Source organism: Macaca fascicularis, chromosome 8, assembly GCF_037993035.2.
Source record: "Macaca fascicularis isolate 582-1 chromosome 8, T2T-MFA8v1.1".
In the NCBI taxonomy this organism is placed as follows: domain Eukaryota; kingdom Metazoa; phylum Chordata; class Mammalia; order Primates; family Cercopithecidae; genus Macaca; species Macaca fascicularis.
The window spans coordinates 79,543,183-79,555,250 of record NC_088382.1 but is presented as its reverse complement, the minus strand read 5'-3'; the positions used below and the strand labels follow the sequence as shown (position 1 = coordinate 79,555,250).

The window sequence follows — 12,068 nt, the reverse complement described above, 5'->3', positions numbered from 1 at the left end:
ACAAAAGCGTGGCTTACTTGGAGTCCCCTGGTTTCTCAAGAATTGCCGTTGACTCTTTCTTTGGCTTCCGCTGGCACGGTAATCGGACTCCCTACAACTGCACTCTTTGTCTCTGTCATGGAAGCCGCGAGCGTAGAGGTTCCGCGTGCTCTGCCGGACTGTGAGCAGGTCACTGGGTCCTTTACACTTGTGAATTCGAAGCTTGCCAGATGTATCCTCAATGCATTGCCACTTCTGCAAAAGCCAACGTGAAAGCAGTTTACCGATTCTGCTCCAGGTGTTATTAATTAAGAGCCACTCCCTTAGTTTTTTTTTTTTTTCTTTTTTTAGAAGCACTGGCAATATCTTTCAGGAGAGTGAATGAAGAAAGGCAAGCTTTTAAGTGACCCCGTAATAACTCGACTCTCAGTTATTTCTTTCACTGTAGGCAAATGCAGATGACAACGAAATCATTGGAAATCAAACTACCTCAATGACACTAGAGCCAAAAACTGATATATGAATCCTCAGCACGCAGACTAAACAGTCTTGAATGAAACATGTAAAAGCTGTTAGTTCACCAAGACACACAGAGCAGCTGTCAGGACTGCTTTCACCAGACCCCTCTTGCTCTGGAAAAACAAACTTGGCCGCTTTGTTCTCCGCTCCTGAATTTCTAATGTGAGCCAGGGAAGAGTGGCACATGAGGAAGACAGAGTTGAGTTTAATTGGAGCCCATCATGGGGCGAGCCGACTCTCACAGACACCAGACATTAGCAAACTTGTCAGGCTTTCTTTTGTGCCTTTTCTTATCCTTCTAAGAACATTGTGATATGGACAGCAGACAGGGAAACACTGGGTAGAAGAAGGTAGTTTCCTGGCAAAGGCCCCACCCTCAAGCCTGGGGACCTACGGCCCTAAATGGGGACAGGCATTCCTGCTTTTGTACCCCAAAAGTTGTTTATGGCCTGCCATGTGCCCATATAAACCCTGAAACCCAGGCTCCAGAAGCAGACAAGGAGATGAGGAGACAAGCAGATGAATGGTGGAACAAGGTGGCAGAGAAAGACAAAAGAGGAGGAATATCTGAACACTGAGAGGAGCTTGGCTGGGGGTGGTCGGAGAGGAGTGTGGCTGTCCAGTGGCCAAACTGGGGAAGATCATCTTCCCACTCCATCCCCGCTTCTGGCTCCCCATCCGTCCTACTGAGAGCCACCTCCACCACTCAGTAAAATCCTGCATTCGTCCTTCAAGCCCGTGCGTGACCTGATTCTTCCAGGAGCTAGGCAAGAGCTTGGAATACAGAAAGCTGTCATATTGGTGGCCCTCTGCCCTTGTCAAAAGGCAGAGGGTCCATTGAGCTGGTTAACAATTTGTCTGCAGATGGCAAGGCTAAAAGAGCATTGTAACACTGGGGCCATAGGCGCCTGCACCTAGATACTACTGCAGGGCTGGAGCCCAAAGGACGTGCCCTGGTTCCTGTACCTGCCTATCTGTGTGCTCCCCCTCTCATCAGGGGTTCGAACAGTGGTGGCGACCGAGCAGGTGTGCCACACCCCTGTTGCACATCCTGTGAAGGGGATCAGGGAACTCTCCAGTTTCAACTGCACACTCAGCAGAGAGTGGGCATGCTCCTATGTGAGACAGAGTTCACTTTCCAACAGACACATACGGCGAGCTTGCACTGACTTTTCTAGACTGAGCTTTCTAACACGCCTGCCACAGATGCTGCAGGCTTGCGTCCGAGTAAATATGACACTGCCTCCGGACTAAGTGTCCTTGCACTTACTGAATCTCATCCTGGCTGAAATAATAGCTTTTCACCCTGGGGGTCATTTCCTGGGATCCTCCACATCTTACTTAAAGACTGAGTAACTTCTTTTACATTTTATTTTCCCCCTTCTCCCTACAAAATTAATTTGGGAGGAGGGAAGAATATTTAATTTTAATTGGCCACAGTTGTCACAGAATTAAAATATAGTGTTATCAAACTTTTGTCTTTTTTCCTTTCCATATCGGTCTATCAGTTGTGTACTATTATCTACTGAAACTTCTCTTTATCCTTCATTGTTTTTGTTCGTATCTAAAGAGTGAGAAGCTCTTCTTTAAATGCGTGCATTTCTAACCTATGGACAGCACAATACTATCTGCACTGTAAAAGTACGTTTTTTTGTGCCACATATATTTTCAAATATATTCAAATAAATAATTATTAAATAAAAGATGTTCTTTCATGCATCATTTAAAAGATCTCGTATCCCCCTCTTGTACCAGTACCATATCTGGGGTGACATCTTTGTTGCAAAGTGTCCTACTGCAAGGCAAAGTTTGGTCAAAGGTCCCAGACGGCCTTGCAGATAACTGACACTCATGTACAAAGTGACATGCAGTTATTCACAATGAACCAAGATGCAGAGCCATGATTTGTTTTCTCCTAAGGGAGTTGTATGTCTTCAATATATGTTGAATTATCAGAGCTGCGTTTTGGCTTCTACTATAAAATCCCCAAATCCTGGAGATACAGGGCTTCTTCTATGATTTTGCTTTAGCCCTTTATACTCTTGGTACTACTGAATTTGGTTGTTTCAAGCCATATCAGGGTACAACCTTTTTTTGTGGATTGGTTAGAATGTCTTGAATATTTAACATCTTCATCCACAGAAGCAGGAGCTCAAGGGACAGACAGGCAACTAATGAGTCATCCCTCAGGATCCACTGAGAATTGGGTCCAGGATGCCCTGCAGATACCCAAATCCATGAATGCTCAAGTCTATGATATAAAATATAGTATTTCTATATAACCTACATACACACTCTTGTATACTTTATCTCTACGTTAACTATAATACCTAATATAATAAAATGCTATATAAATAGTAGTTATTCTGTATTGTTTAGGGAATAATGACAGGAAAAAAAGTTTATGCAGGTTCAGTATAGATGAAATCATCTTTTCTTTTTTGATTCTTTCAATCTGCAGTTGGTTGAACCCACGGATGTAGAACCCATGGATACAGAGGGCGGATTTTACTTACAAAGCCGCAAAACGGCAACACAAACAAGAACAGCCTAAGGACTAAGTTAGAGATGATTTAACTTAAAAATTGTGAAGTCAACTTAATTAAACACAGGAAGTTAGATCGGATGAGTGGTACTCAAATTTGGCTGGACATTGGGACTTTCAGAAGCTCCCCAGATGATTCTAACGTGCAGTTGGAGTTCAGGCCACTGCTTTACATTAGCAACTGCTTACTGGACAGTTTTGCAGCTGGATTCCATGGGGAAGGCAGGAGGGATATATTTAAGTCTAAGTAGCTCAGATGCATGGGTCTTTGAGAGGGATGCATGTAATTGGTGGGAGTGGCGTGTGCAAAGGAAGCTGTGTCTAGAAATGGACTGATGTAAGCAGATCAGAAAATGACTCCAGTTGGATGAATGAATACTATCGGTGCACCTATGCTTTCAGGACTATGTGCTTTATTTAAGTGAAACCAGTTATCCTTGGGCTCTCTCCACAGTTAGTTGGTAAGTGACAGAATTTTGACTTAGCTGAAAACTGCGTGCGGCCTGTTCCATGATTCTGCCATTTAATGCGGACATCAGTGGTTTCCACGCCTGGGTTTTTGGCACTCAGAGACCCAATTATAGCATTCATGGCTATCCAATTAGCTTGAGGATGTGCCATGAAATGATCAAAAAAGTTCTCAGAGCTGGGCACGGTGGCTCAAACCTATAATCCCAGTACATCAGGAGGCCATGGCAGGTGGACTGCTTGAGTCCAGGAGTTTGAGAACAGCCTGGGCAACATGGTGAAACCCTGTCTCTACAAAAAAAAAATATATATGTATATAGCTAAGCATGCTGGCACATGCCTGTGGTCCCAGCTACAAGGAGGGAGGCTGAGGTGCAAGGATCACTTGAGCCCAGGAGGTTGGGGCTGCAGTGAGTTGAGACCATGCCATCATGCCACTGCACTGTAGCCTGGGCTCAGAAACTGACAGACAACTCCATTAACATATAACTATATGCCATATAGAATTATTGCTGGGGAAAGTGTTGCCAAAATAAATAACTTTTTGTAACTTCGCAAAGTTTGGGAATTAGTAGCATTTGAGTGTCTGTCTGTATGTGTATCTGTCTTAAATTCAAATGGTTTAAGGCTTATCCATCTACCTGGATGATCTCTGCCTCTAGCATTTAAAAATGAAGAGTTGACTGCTTAATGCCTAGAGAAGCAAAGTAATTGGCTAGTGAATTCACAATCCACAGCCAAGTGGAAGCATAAGAGGTGCTCTATCTTCTATCAGACAGGAAAATATGGCTAATTTTATTCTTGAGGCTGGGTGTGGTGGCTCAGGCCTGTAATCCCAACACTTTGGGAGGCCAAGGTGGGTGGATCGTCTGAGGTCAGGAGTTCAAGTCCAGCCTGGCCAATGTGTCAAAACCCTCTCTCTACTAAAAATACAAAAAAAAAAAAAAAAAAAAAAAAAAAAAGGCCAGGCACAGTGGCTCAAGCCTGGAATTCCAGAACTTTGGGAGGCCGAGGCAGGTGAATTGCCTGAGGACAGGAGTTCAAGACCAGCCTGGACAACATGGTGAAACCCCGTCTCTACTAAAAATACAAAAATTAGCTGGGCATGGTGGTGCGCGCCTGTAATCCCAGCTACTTGGGAGGCTGAGGCAGAAGAATTGCTTGAACCTGGGAGGTGGAGGTTGCCGTGAACCGAGATCATGCCACTGCACTCCAGGCTGGGTGACAGAGCAAGACTCCGTCTCAAAAAACAAACAAAAAACAAAACAAATATTAGCCAGGTGGTGGCACATGCGTGTAGTCCCAGCTATTTGGGAGGCTGAGGCAGGAGAATGGCTTGAACCTGAGAGGCAGCAGTTGCAGTGAACCAAGATTGAGCCACTGCACTCCAGCTTGGGTGACAGAACAAGACTCCATCTCAAAAAACATATATATATATATATAAAATATATTATATAAATATAAATATATGTATATTCATTCTTGAAAAATAATAGCCTAAAGTCTTTTTGTGGATCCAATTTATATCAACTTTAGTACAAATACTAATTTTTAAAGCACATGACTATAGTGAAAACCTGCGGTTTTTATAATCACAATGCATTCAAAGAATTCTGCCTATTTTGTTTGTTTTTGCCCTGGAGGAGCTGAGGATACAAGTAGATTCCTGTAGAACACAAAGGTGTAGGCAGAAGTTTTAGTGACTTAGGCTATTTGGAATCCAAGTTGAATTTCCCATTAGCCAGATTCCTTGTTGATTTCCTATGGGATAGAGAAGAAGGGAAACAGTGTTTCCTTCCTGAAGAGTTGAATTTAACCACACTGGATGTCTGGCACTGTCCTTGGCTATGATGGTGTAGCATACAAAATCAAATATACATACATATATGCATATATATCTACACACATGCATGCAAACATATATTATCCATACATACTACATATATACATATATCTACACACATACTTGGATAAAGCAAGAGCCACGAACAAAAATGTCAATTATATGTTCTACCATGGACCCTTTGAAAAAGTCATAGACCCTGTTAGATAAAGTAATTAACTAGAGGCTTTGAAAATCTTCCTACTGGCAAGCATACTAGGAATTTTAATGAAATGTAATTACCACACATTGCTACAGCCATTTTAGAACTGGATATCATGACAATTTTTACGACTGCACAATAAAACCTTGAAATAGCTGCAACTAAAGTGGTAATCTTAGAAAGTTTATAGAGGGAGGCAGAAAAAGAGAATTTTTGAAAGAATTGCTCTGAAACTCACGCGGCAAGCCATTTAAATAGTCAAAATAATGAGAAGAGATGGTTTTTGCATTACAGGAGTTTCAGGAATCAGATGAAAGCCTGAGCTCCGGTGAGGCACCTGCTAATGGGATGTGTGGAGTCAGCCACAGACATAAGCTTTGTTCAACAAATGCCCTTGCAGAAACACAGCTGTCACACTGTCTTGCTTTTATCTACGCTCTTGAAGTTTATCAGTAAATCAGTGAATTGCCAAATCTGATTGTCTCCATCTTCACTGATGGTTCATTCCTTCTGCAAATTCTTTTCTTCAACTACATTTCAGTTCTCTTTCTGTTTATCAGTCTGTGCCAATAATTTAGCACGCAGTCATTCCACAAATATTTCTGCACACCAATTATGGGCGAGGTGCTAGATAAAACTACTTAAATAATTTTTTAAGTTGTTATAATTTTCTTTTAGCCTTCCTAACTATGCTGGAAGTTGGAATTAAGGGCAAGGGCCATGTCTCATATTCCTGAGTCATTCCCAGAAGTTAGCTCAGCACAGAATCACTCGGTTAGGTAATTATGTGTTAGTGTTTTTGATTGATTATATCTGCCTGTATATAAATAACACCAGACAAAGAAGAGAAGGCTGGTAATTTTGGTATGAGGATACAAATAGTGTGCAGCTAGTTTGGTGGAATCAAATCTAATGAGAAATATGTCAAATGCATTTCAAACAATTTCATTCATCATCATCTTGACTACCGTGATTATGATCATTTATTTAACTCTTGCTTGATAGCAGGTACTGCTCTAGAGCACGCTTTATGAATTTTTCATTTAATCCTCACTACAACGCAGAGTGCTGTCACAAGTCTTTTACTGAAATAGGATTTCATAGTAGTGAATATTACCTATATTCTGTCTTAGACTTGGAAAGGTGTTTTGTATTCATCGGTGTAGCTTAAAGGAAAAAGTCTGGATTTGCAAGCTCAAAAAGCCTGGATTTTAACACCAGCTCTATCACATGGCTATGTGGCTCTGAGCAAGTAAGATATGCCACATTACCCTTTGCAGAGTCAGGAGCATCAGTGATAACACACGGGAAGGACTCAGTACATGGCAGGCGCTCAACAAAAGCAGCTGCTATTATTATTATTATTACATGCATACACACGCACGGTTTATTACTTAAAGAATGTGATCTAATGTATACTTGATAAGAGGTAGCCATTTTTAATGGAGATGAGTATTGGGATGGAATTCAAAAACCTTAATTTTATTTTATTTTTTGCTGTTAACTCTATGGTTTTGAGCAAAATGGAGAATCTCTTTGTTCTTCTGGATTCCACATCTGATTAAATAATACTTACTTCTCCTGGCTTCATGGATAGACATGAGAATAGATTGTTTGAGTGTTTTGAAGTTCTTAGTTAAAGATGTACTATATGAACCTACAGCAGTACTGTAATTGGCCTTTAAAATGTTTATCCAATCCTGGGCAAGCTAATGTTTTCTGGTGGTAAAGTGTACAAAATAATTATTATTTTGTGAGGGAGACAGAAGCTTTGAGTCACTCAGATCTTGGTTTGAACTCAGGTTTGTCATTCTTCTAGTTGTGTGACTTTGGTTAAGTTATTTTCCCATCTGAGCTTCAGTCTCTTCATATCTAAAATGGGCATAATATGTATCTCATAGAAGAGTTTTCCATGTAAAATACTTAGTGCAATATTAGATGACCTCTGATTGCTTTTCCTTCCCGAAGTATCCGCTATATAATCATTATAATTTCTGCATTTTGAATTGCAAATACTTCTCAGATTGGTTAAGGATGTTGTTCTCTGTTCTTACTTATGCCTACTTGTGTCCATTTTCATAAGTAAGAAACAAACAAACAAACAAAAAACACCCAAAATTGCCTTCACCAAAACAATACAAAGCAAAAAAACCCCAAATCTGTAGGCATCACACTACCTGACTTCTAATTATACTACAAGCCTATAATTACCAAAGCAGCATGGTACTGGCATAAAAACAGGCACATAGAATGGAACAGAATAGAGAACCCAGAAATAAAGCCAAATACTTACCACCAACTGATCTTTGACAAAGCAAACAAAAACATAAATTGAGGTAAGGACACCCTATTCAATAAGTGGTGCTGGGAAAACTGGCAAGCCACATGTAGAAAAATGAAACTGGATTCCCATCTCTCACCTTATACAAAAATCAACTAAAGATGGATCAAAGACTTAAATCTAAGACCCAAAACTATAAAAATTTGAGAAGATAACATTGGAAAAACTCTTTTAGACATTGACTTAGGCAAAGAACTCATGACTAAGACCCCAAAAGCAAATATAAAGAACCCCAAAACAAATGAATGAGACCTGATTAAACTAAAAAAGCTTCTGTGCAGCAAAAGAAATAATCAGCAGAGTAAACAGACAACCCACAGGGTGGGAGAAAATATTTGCAAACTATGCATCCAACAAAGGACTAACATCCAGAATCTACAAAGGAACTCAAGCAAATCAGCAAGAAAAAAAAATTCCATCAAAAAGTAGGGTAAAGAAATGAACAGCAATTCTCAAAAGAAGATACACAAACAGCTAACAAGCATGAAAAAATACTCAACATCATTACTCATCAAGGAATGCAAATTAAAACCACAATGAGATACCACCTTACTCCTGCAAGAATGGCTATAATTAAAAAGTCAAAACAAAACAAAACAATAGATGTTGGTGTGAATGTGGCAAAAAGGAACACTTTTGCACTGCTGGTGAGAATGTAAATCAGTGCAACCTTTACAGAAAACAGTATGGAGATTCCTTAAAGAACTAAGAATGGAACTGCCATTTGATCCAGCAACCCTACTACTGGGTATCTACCCAAAGGAAAAGAAGTCATTATATGAAAAGGACATATGCATAGGCATGTTTATAGCAGCACAAGTAGCAATTACAAAAATATGGAACCCAGCCTAAATGCCCATCAACCAACAAGTGGATAAAGAAAATGTGGCATATATACACCACGGAATACTACTCAGGAATTAAAAGGACCAAAATAACGTATTTTGCAGCAACTTGGATGCAGCTGGAGACCATTATTCTAAGTGAAGTAACTCAGGAATGGAAAACCAAATATTGTATGTTCTCACTTACAAATGGGAGCTAAGCTATGAGGACGCAAAGCCGTAAGAATGATACAATAAACTTTGAGGACTTGGAGGGGAAGGTTGGGAAGCAGGTGAGGGATAAAAGACAACATACTGGGTACAGTATACACTGCTTGGGTGATGGATGCACTAAAATCTCAGAAATCTAACTAAAGAATTTATCCATGTAACCCAAAACCACTTGTATCCCAAAAATTATTGAAATAAAAATAAAAATTTTAAAAATTGGCTACAACTTTTTCAAAGGTGCACTGCAGTGAAAGCTTAATTTTATGCATAAACACACACTAGTTCTTGGTTATCATATGTCTTACGACATGGATTTGGTGATAATGCAGGTCAAATCATGTTCACTGAAATGTCACAACTGTACAGTAATTTTGTGATAATCTGATTATTCTTCATGCCAAAATGAACATCATAAAATACAGTTACCTGCATGTGGACATGTGTTTAAAATATTTATCTTAACACCGGGGAATATACAAAGACCATATTCACATCTTTGTCCAAACTGCTACTTAGCTGAAGTCATTGTCGAATTTTCTCTCACAAATGTTAAATAGTGTTACTTGTGCCAGGAGGATTTATCTCCTGGCTTGTTTTCTTTGAGATGGTATGAGATGGGAAAGAGAGGGGGAGGGAAAACAGAAAGGGAGAAGAAGCAGAAGAGAGAGAAATGTTACCTACTATAGATTTTAATCTGGATAATCACTTGTAAAAGTCAACACTGGAATGTTGGAAGATGTATGATTATTGTAATTCCTAGAAAATGAAATTGGTAAACTGATCTTGGCCAATGATTGACAACCAGCATTTGTTGAGTGCTTTCTATGTCCTAGACATTGTCCCAGATGCTTGATACATTTAACCCATATAATATTTACAACAACCTATGAGGCAAGAACTATTACGATGCCCATTTTATAGATGAAGAAACTGAGGCAGAGTTAGGTTAAGAAACTTGCACATAGTCAAATACCAAGGAAGCAGTATATCCAGGATGTAATCCCAAAGCACCTTGATCAGGATACTGATGAAAAAGAGAATGAAAAAGAGAAAACTCAAACAGAGAGACCATTCTCTGTATGAGTCTTCAGGTAAGCCTTAGGCGAGAAGAGAGAAGTAACAACATCCATACAAGTAAGAAAGTGAGATTCGCAGGTAATGTTTAAGAAACACAGAGGAGGACCTGACTACGGTGGGCTGTTAGGAAATGTTGGAAAAGAAGACACAATACAAATTAAGCAGAATGGGGCTGTATTATATAGTTTATGAGTAAAATGCCTATTCTCATGTTTGTCTTTTTTTTTTTTTTGACTTGTTTAGAACAAATGCACAGAAGCAAAATATCTCAGAAAATATCACAGAAGCACAACTGTTCAGACATGAGCTTCAGCGTGGGTTGAAGAGGTAAGGAAGCAAGGTTTAAAGGCTGAGTGGTCCACAATGGATCCAAGCACAGAGGAGAATTCAGTAAGAGGATGGCACTGGGAGCTCAATCCTTCTGGATGGGCCCCCTGGAATCAGGTAAGCCAGGGGAAGATTTCTATGAGCCATGCTGCCATTTTGACCAGGGTTCAGTGAGTTTTGGGAAACAGCCTGTCTGCTTCTGGAAAACTAACAATTCTAGGAGGATCTCAATGGTAAATGTCTTATTATGCATGCTCTGCAGCTGGTCACAGAGGGTCAGAGGGATATATGGCCAGAGAGATAAGTTTTGGATAGGAACAAAGATCCTGGAGCTAAACCAGTTTCCACTCAACAAACTACATTCTATTTCCATTATAATAGCATCAGCTTGCTTGATGCAGGGGTCCTCACAGATTTTTAAACAAATGTTTGATTTTATATTGATCCAATAGTAGAAAGGCAAACTAAATTGTAAAGATGCTGGAATTCAACAACTCATCAAAAGGATGTGCTATTTGCCCTATCAAAACAAAGCAGGTTGCTTTTTTCCTCTTAAATGCCAGATAATATGTAAAGTGTATTTCAAAATCTAATGCCCAGGGAATTTCTCTTTTATGTAGCTCCTATTTAAGACGTCAATACCTATGCCTAGAAGAAGAAGAAGAAAAAACAGCCCAATAATGCTCACTTGACATTTGTGGATCTCAAGCTTGTCTGCACATAGGAATCATCAGGGGAGCTTGGAAAAAACAGTGACACTTGGATCTCGTACCCAGAGGTTCTGATTTAACTTGTCTGGGCTGGGACTTAAACATAAGCATTTCTAAAGCTGCCCATATGATTCTAATATGCAGTCTGGGTTGAGAACCAACGTGAGTGGCAACTGCCATTCATAGTTTCAAAGAGAAAATCTGTCTTGCAATTTTGCAGTGGCAGCATGTTACAGGGAAGAAAGTACTCAACGCGAAGTGAAGAGATGCAGGTTTTGGCTTTGGGTTTGTAGCTTAACTTTTCCGGACCTAAATTTCCTTATCAGAAAAATGATACCATTCAACTTGGAAAATTTCTAAGATTCCTTCAAACTTTGATATTTTCTGGTTCTAGGCCTGTGATTCTTAACCTCATTAAAAAATAGATTCCTTGGCCTCACTTCCAGACATTTTCAACCTGGTTGGTCTGGGGTGTGTGGCAGCATTCGAGTGCCACCCAGGTGAGTTTATTTTTTATTTTTCTGTTATTTTATTTTTTGTTTTTCTAAGAAAGGGTCTCACTCAGTCGCCCAGGTTGGGGTGCAGTGGCATGATCATGGCTCACTGCAGCCTCGACTTCCCAGGCTCAAGCAATTCTCCCACCTCAGCCTCCTGAGTAGCTGGTACTGCAGGCACACACCACCATGCCTGGCTATTTTGTTTGTGTGTGGAGACAGTGTCTCCGTAGGTTGCCTAGCCTGGTCTAGAACTTCTGGGCTCAGGGGGTTTAGAACGCCTGCCTCCCAAAGTGCTGGGATTATGAGAGTAAGCCATGAGCTGCAGTGCCCAGCCCCAGGTGAGTTTAATGTGCCACCAGCATTGAGCATCACTGCTCTTTGTTCTCTGTGGAACAAACATGCTTTAAGACAGAGGTTGAGATTTGCCTATGAGTGTGCACATGTGTATGAGTGTGATTGTGTAGGGGGATGGGGAGTGTCTGTACATAAACATGCCTGGGGGTGT

At 40.3% G+C, this 12,068-nt stretch overlaps 1 protein-coding gene across 25 annotated transcripts in view; it reads right to left on the bottom strand.

Annotated features, from left to right (window-relative positions):
- SULF1 (sulfatase 1) overlaps positions 1-12,068 on the bottom strand; it is a 193,404-nt gene that overhangs the window by 37,483 nt on the left and 143,853 nt on the right. For all 25 annotated transcript variants that reach the window (XR_010577340.1, XR_010577341.1, XR_012416930.1 and 22 more), the window contains one exon: positions 18-234. Coding sequence is in view for 22 of the 25 variants with exons in the window: in XM_073999999.1 (XP_073856100.1) it covers positions 18-234 (217 nt within the window). In the remaining 3 variants the exon portion in view is untranslated. The remainder of the gene's footprint in view (positions 1-17; positions 235-12,068) is intronic.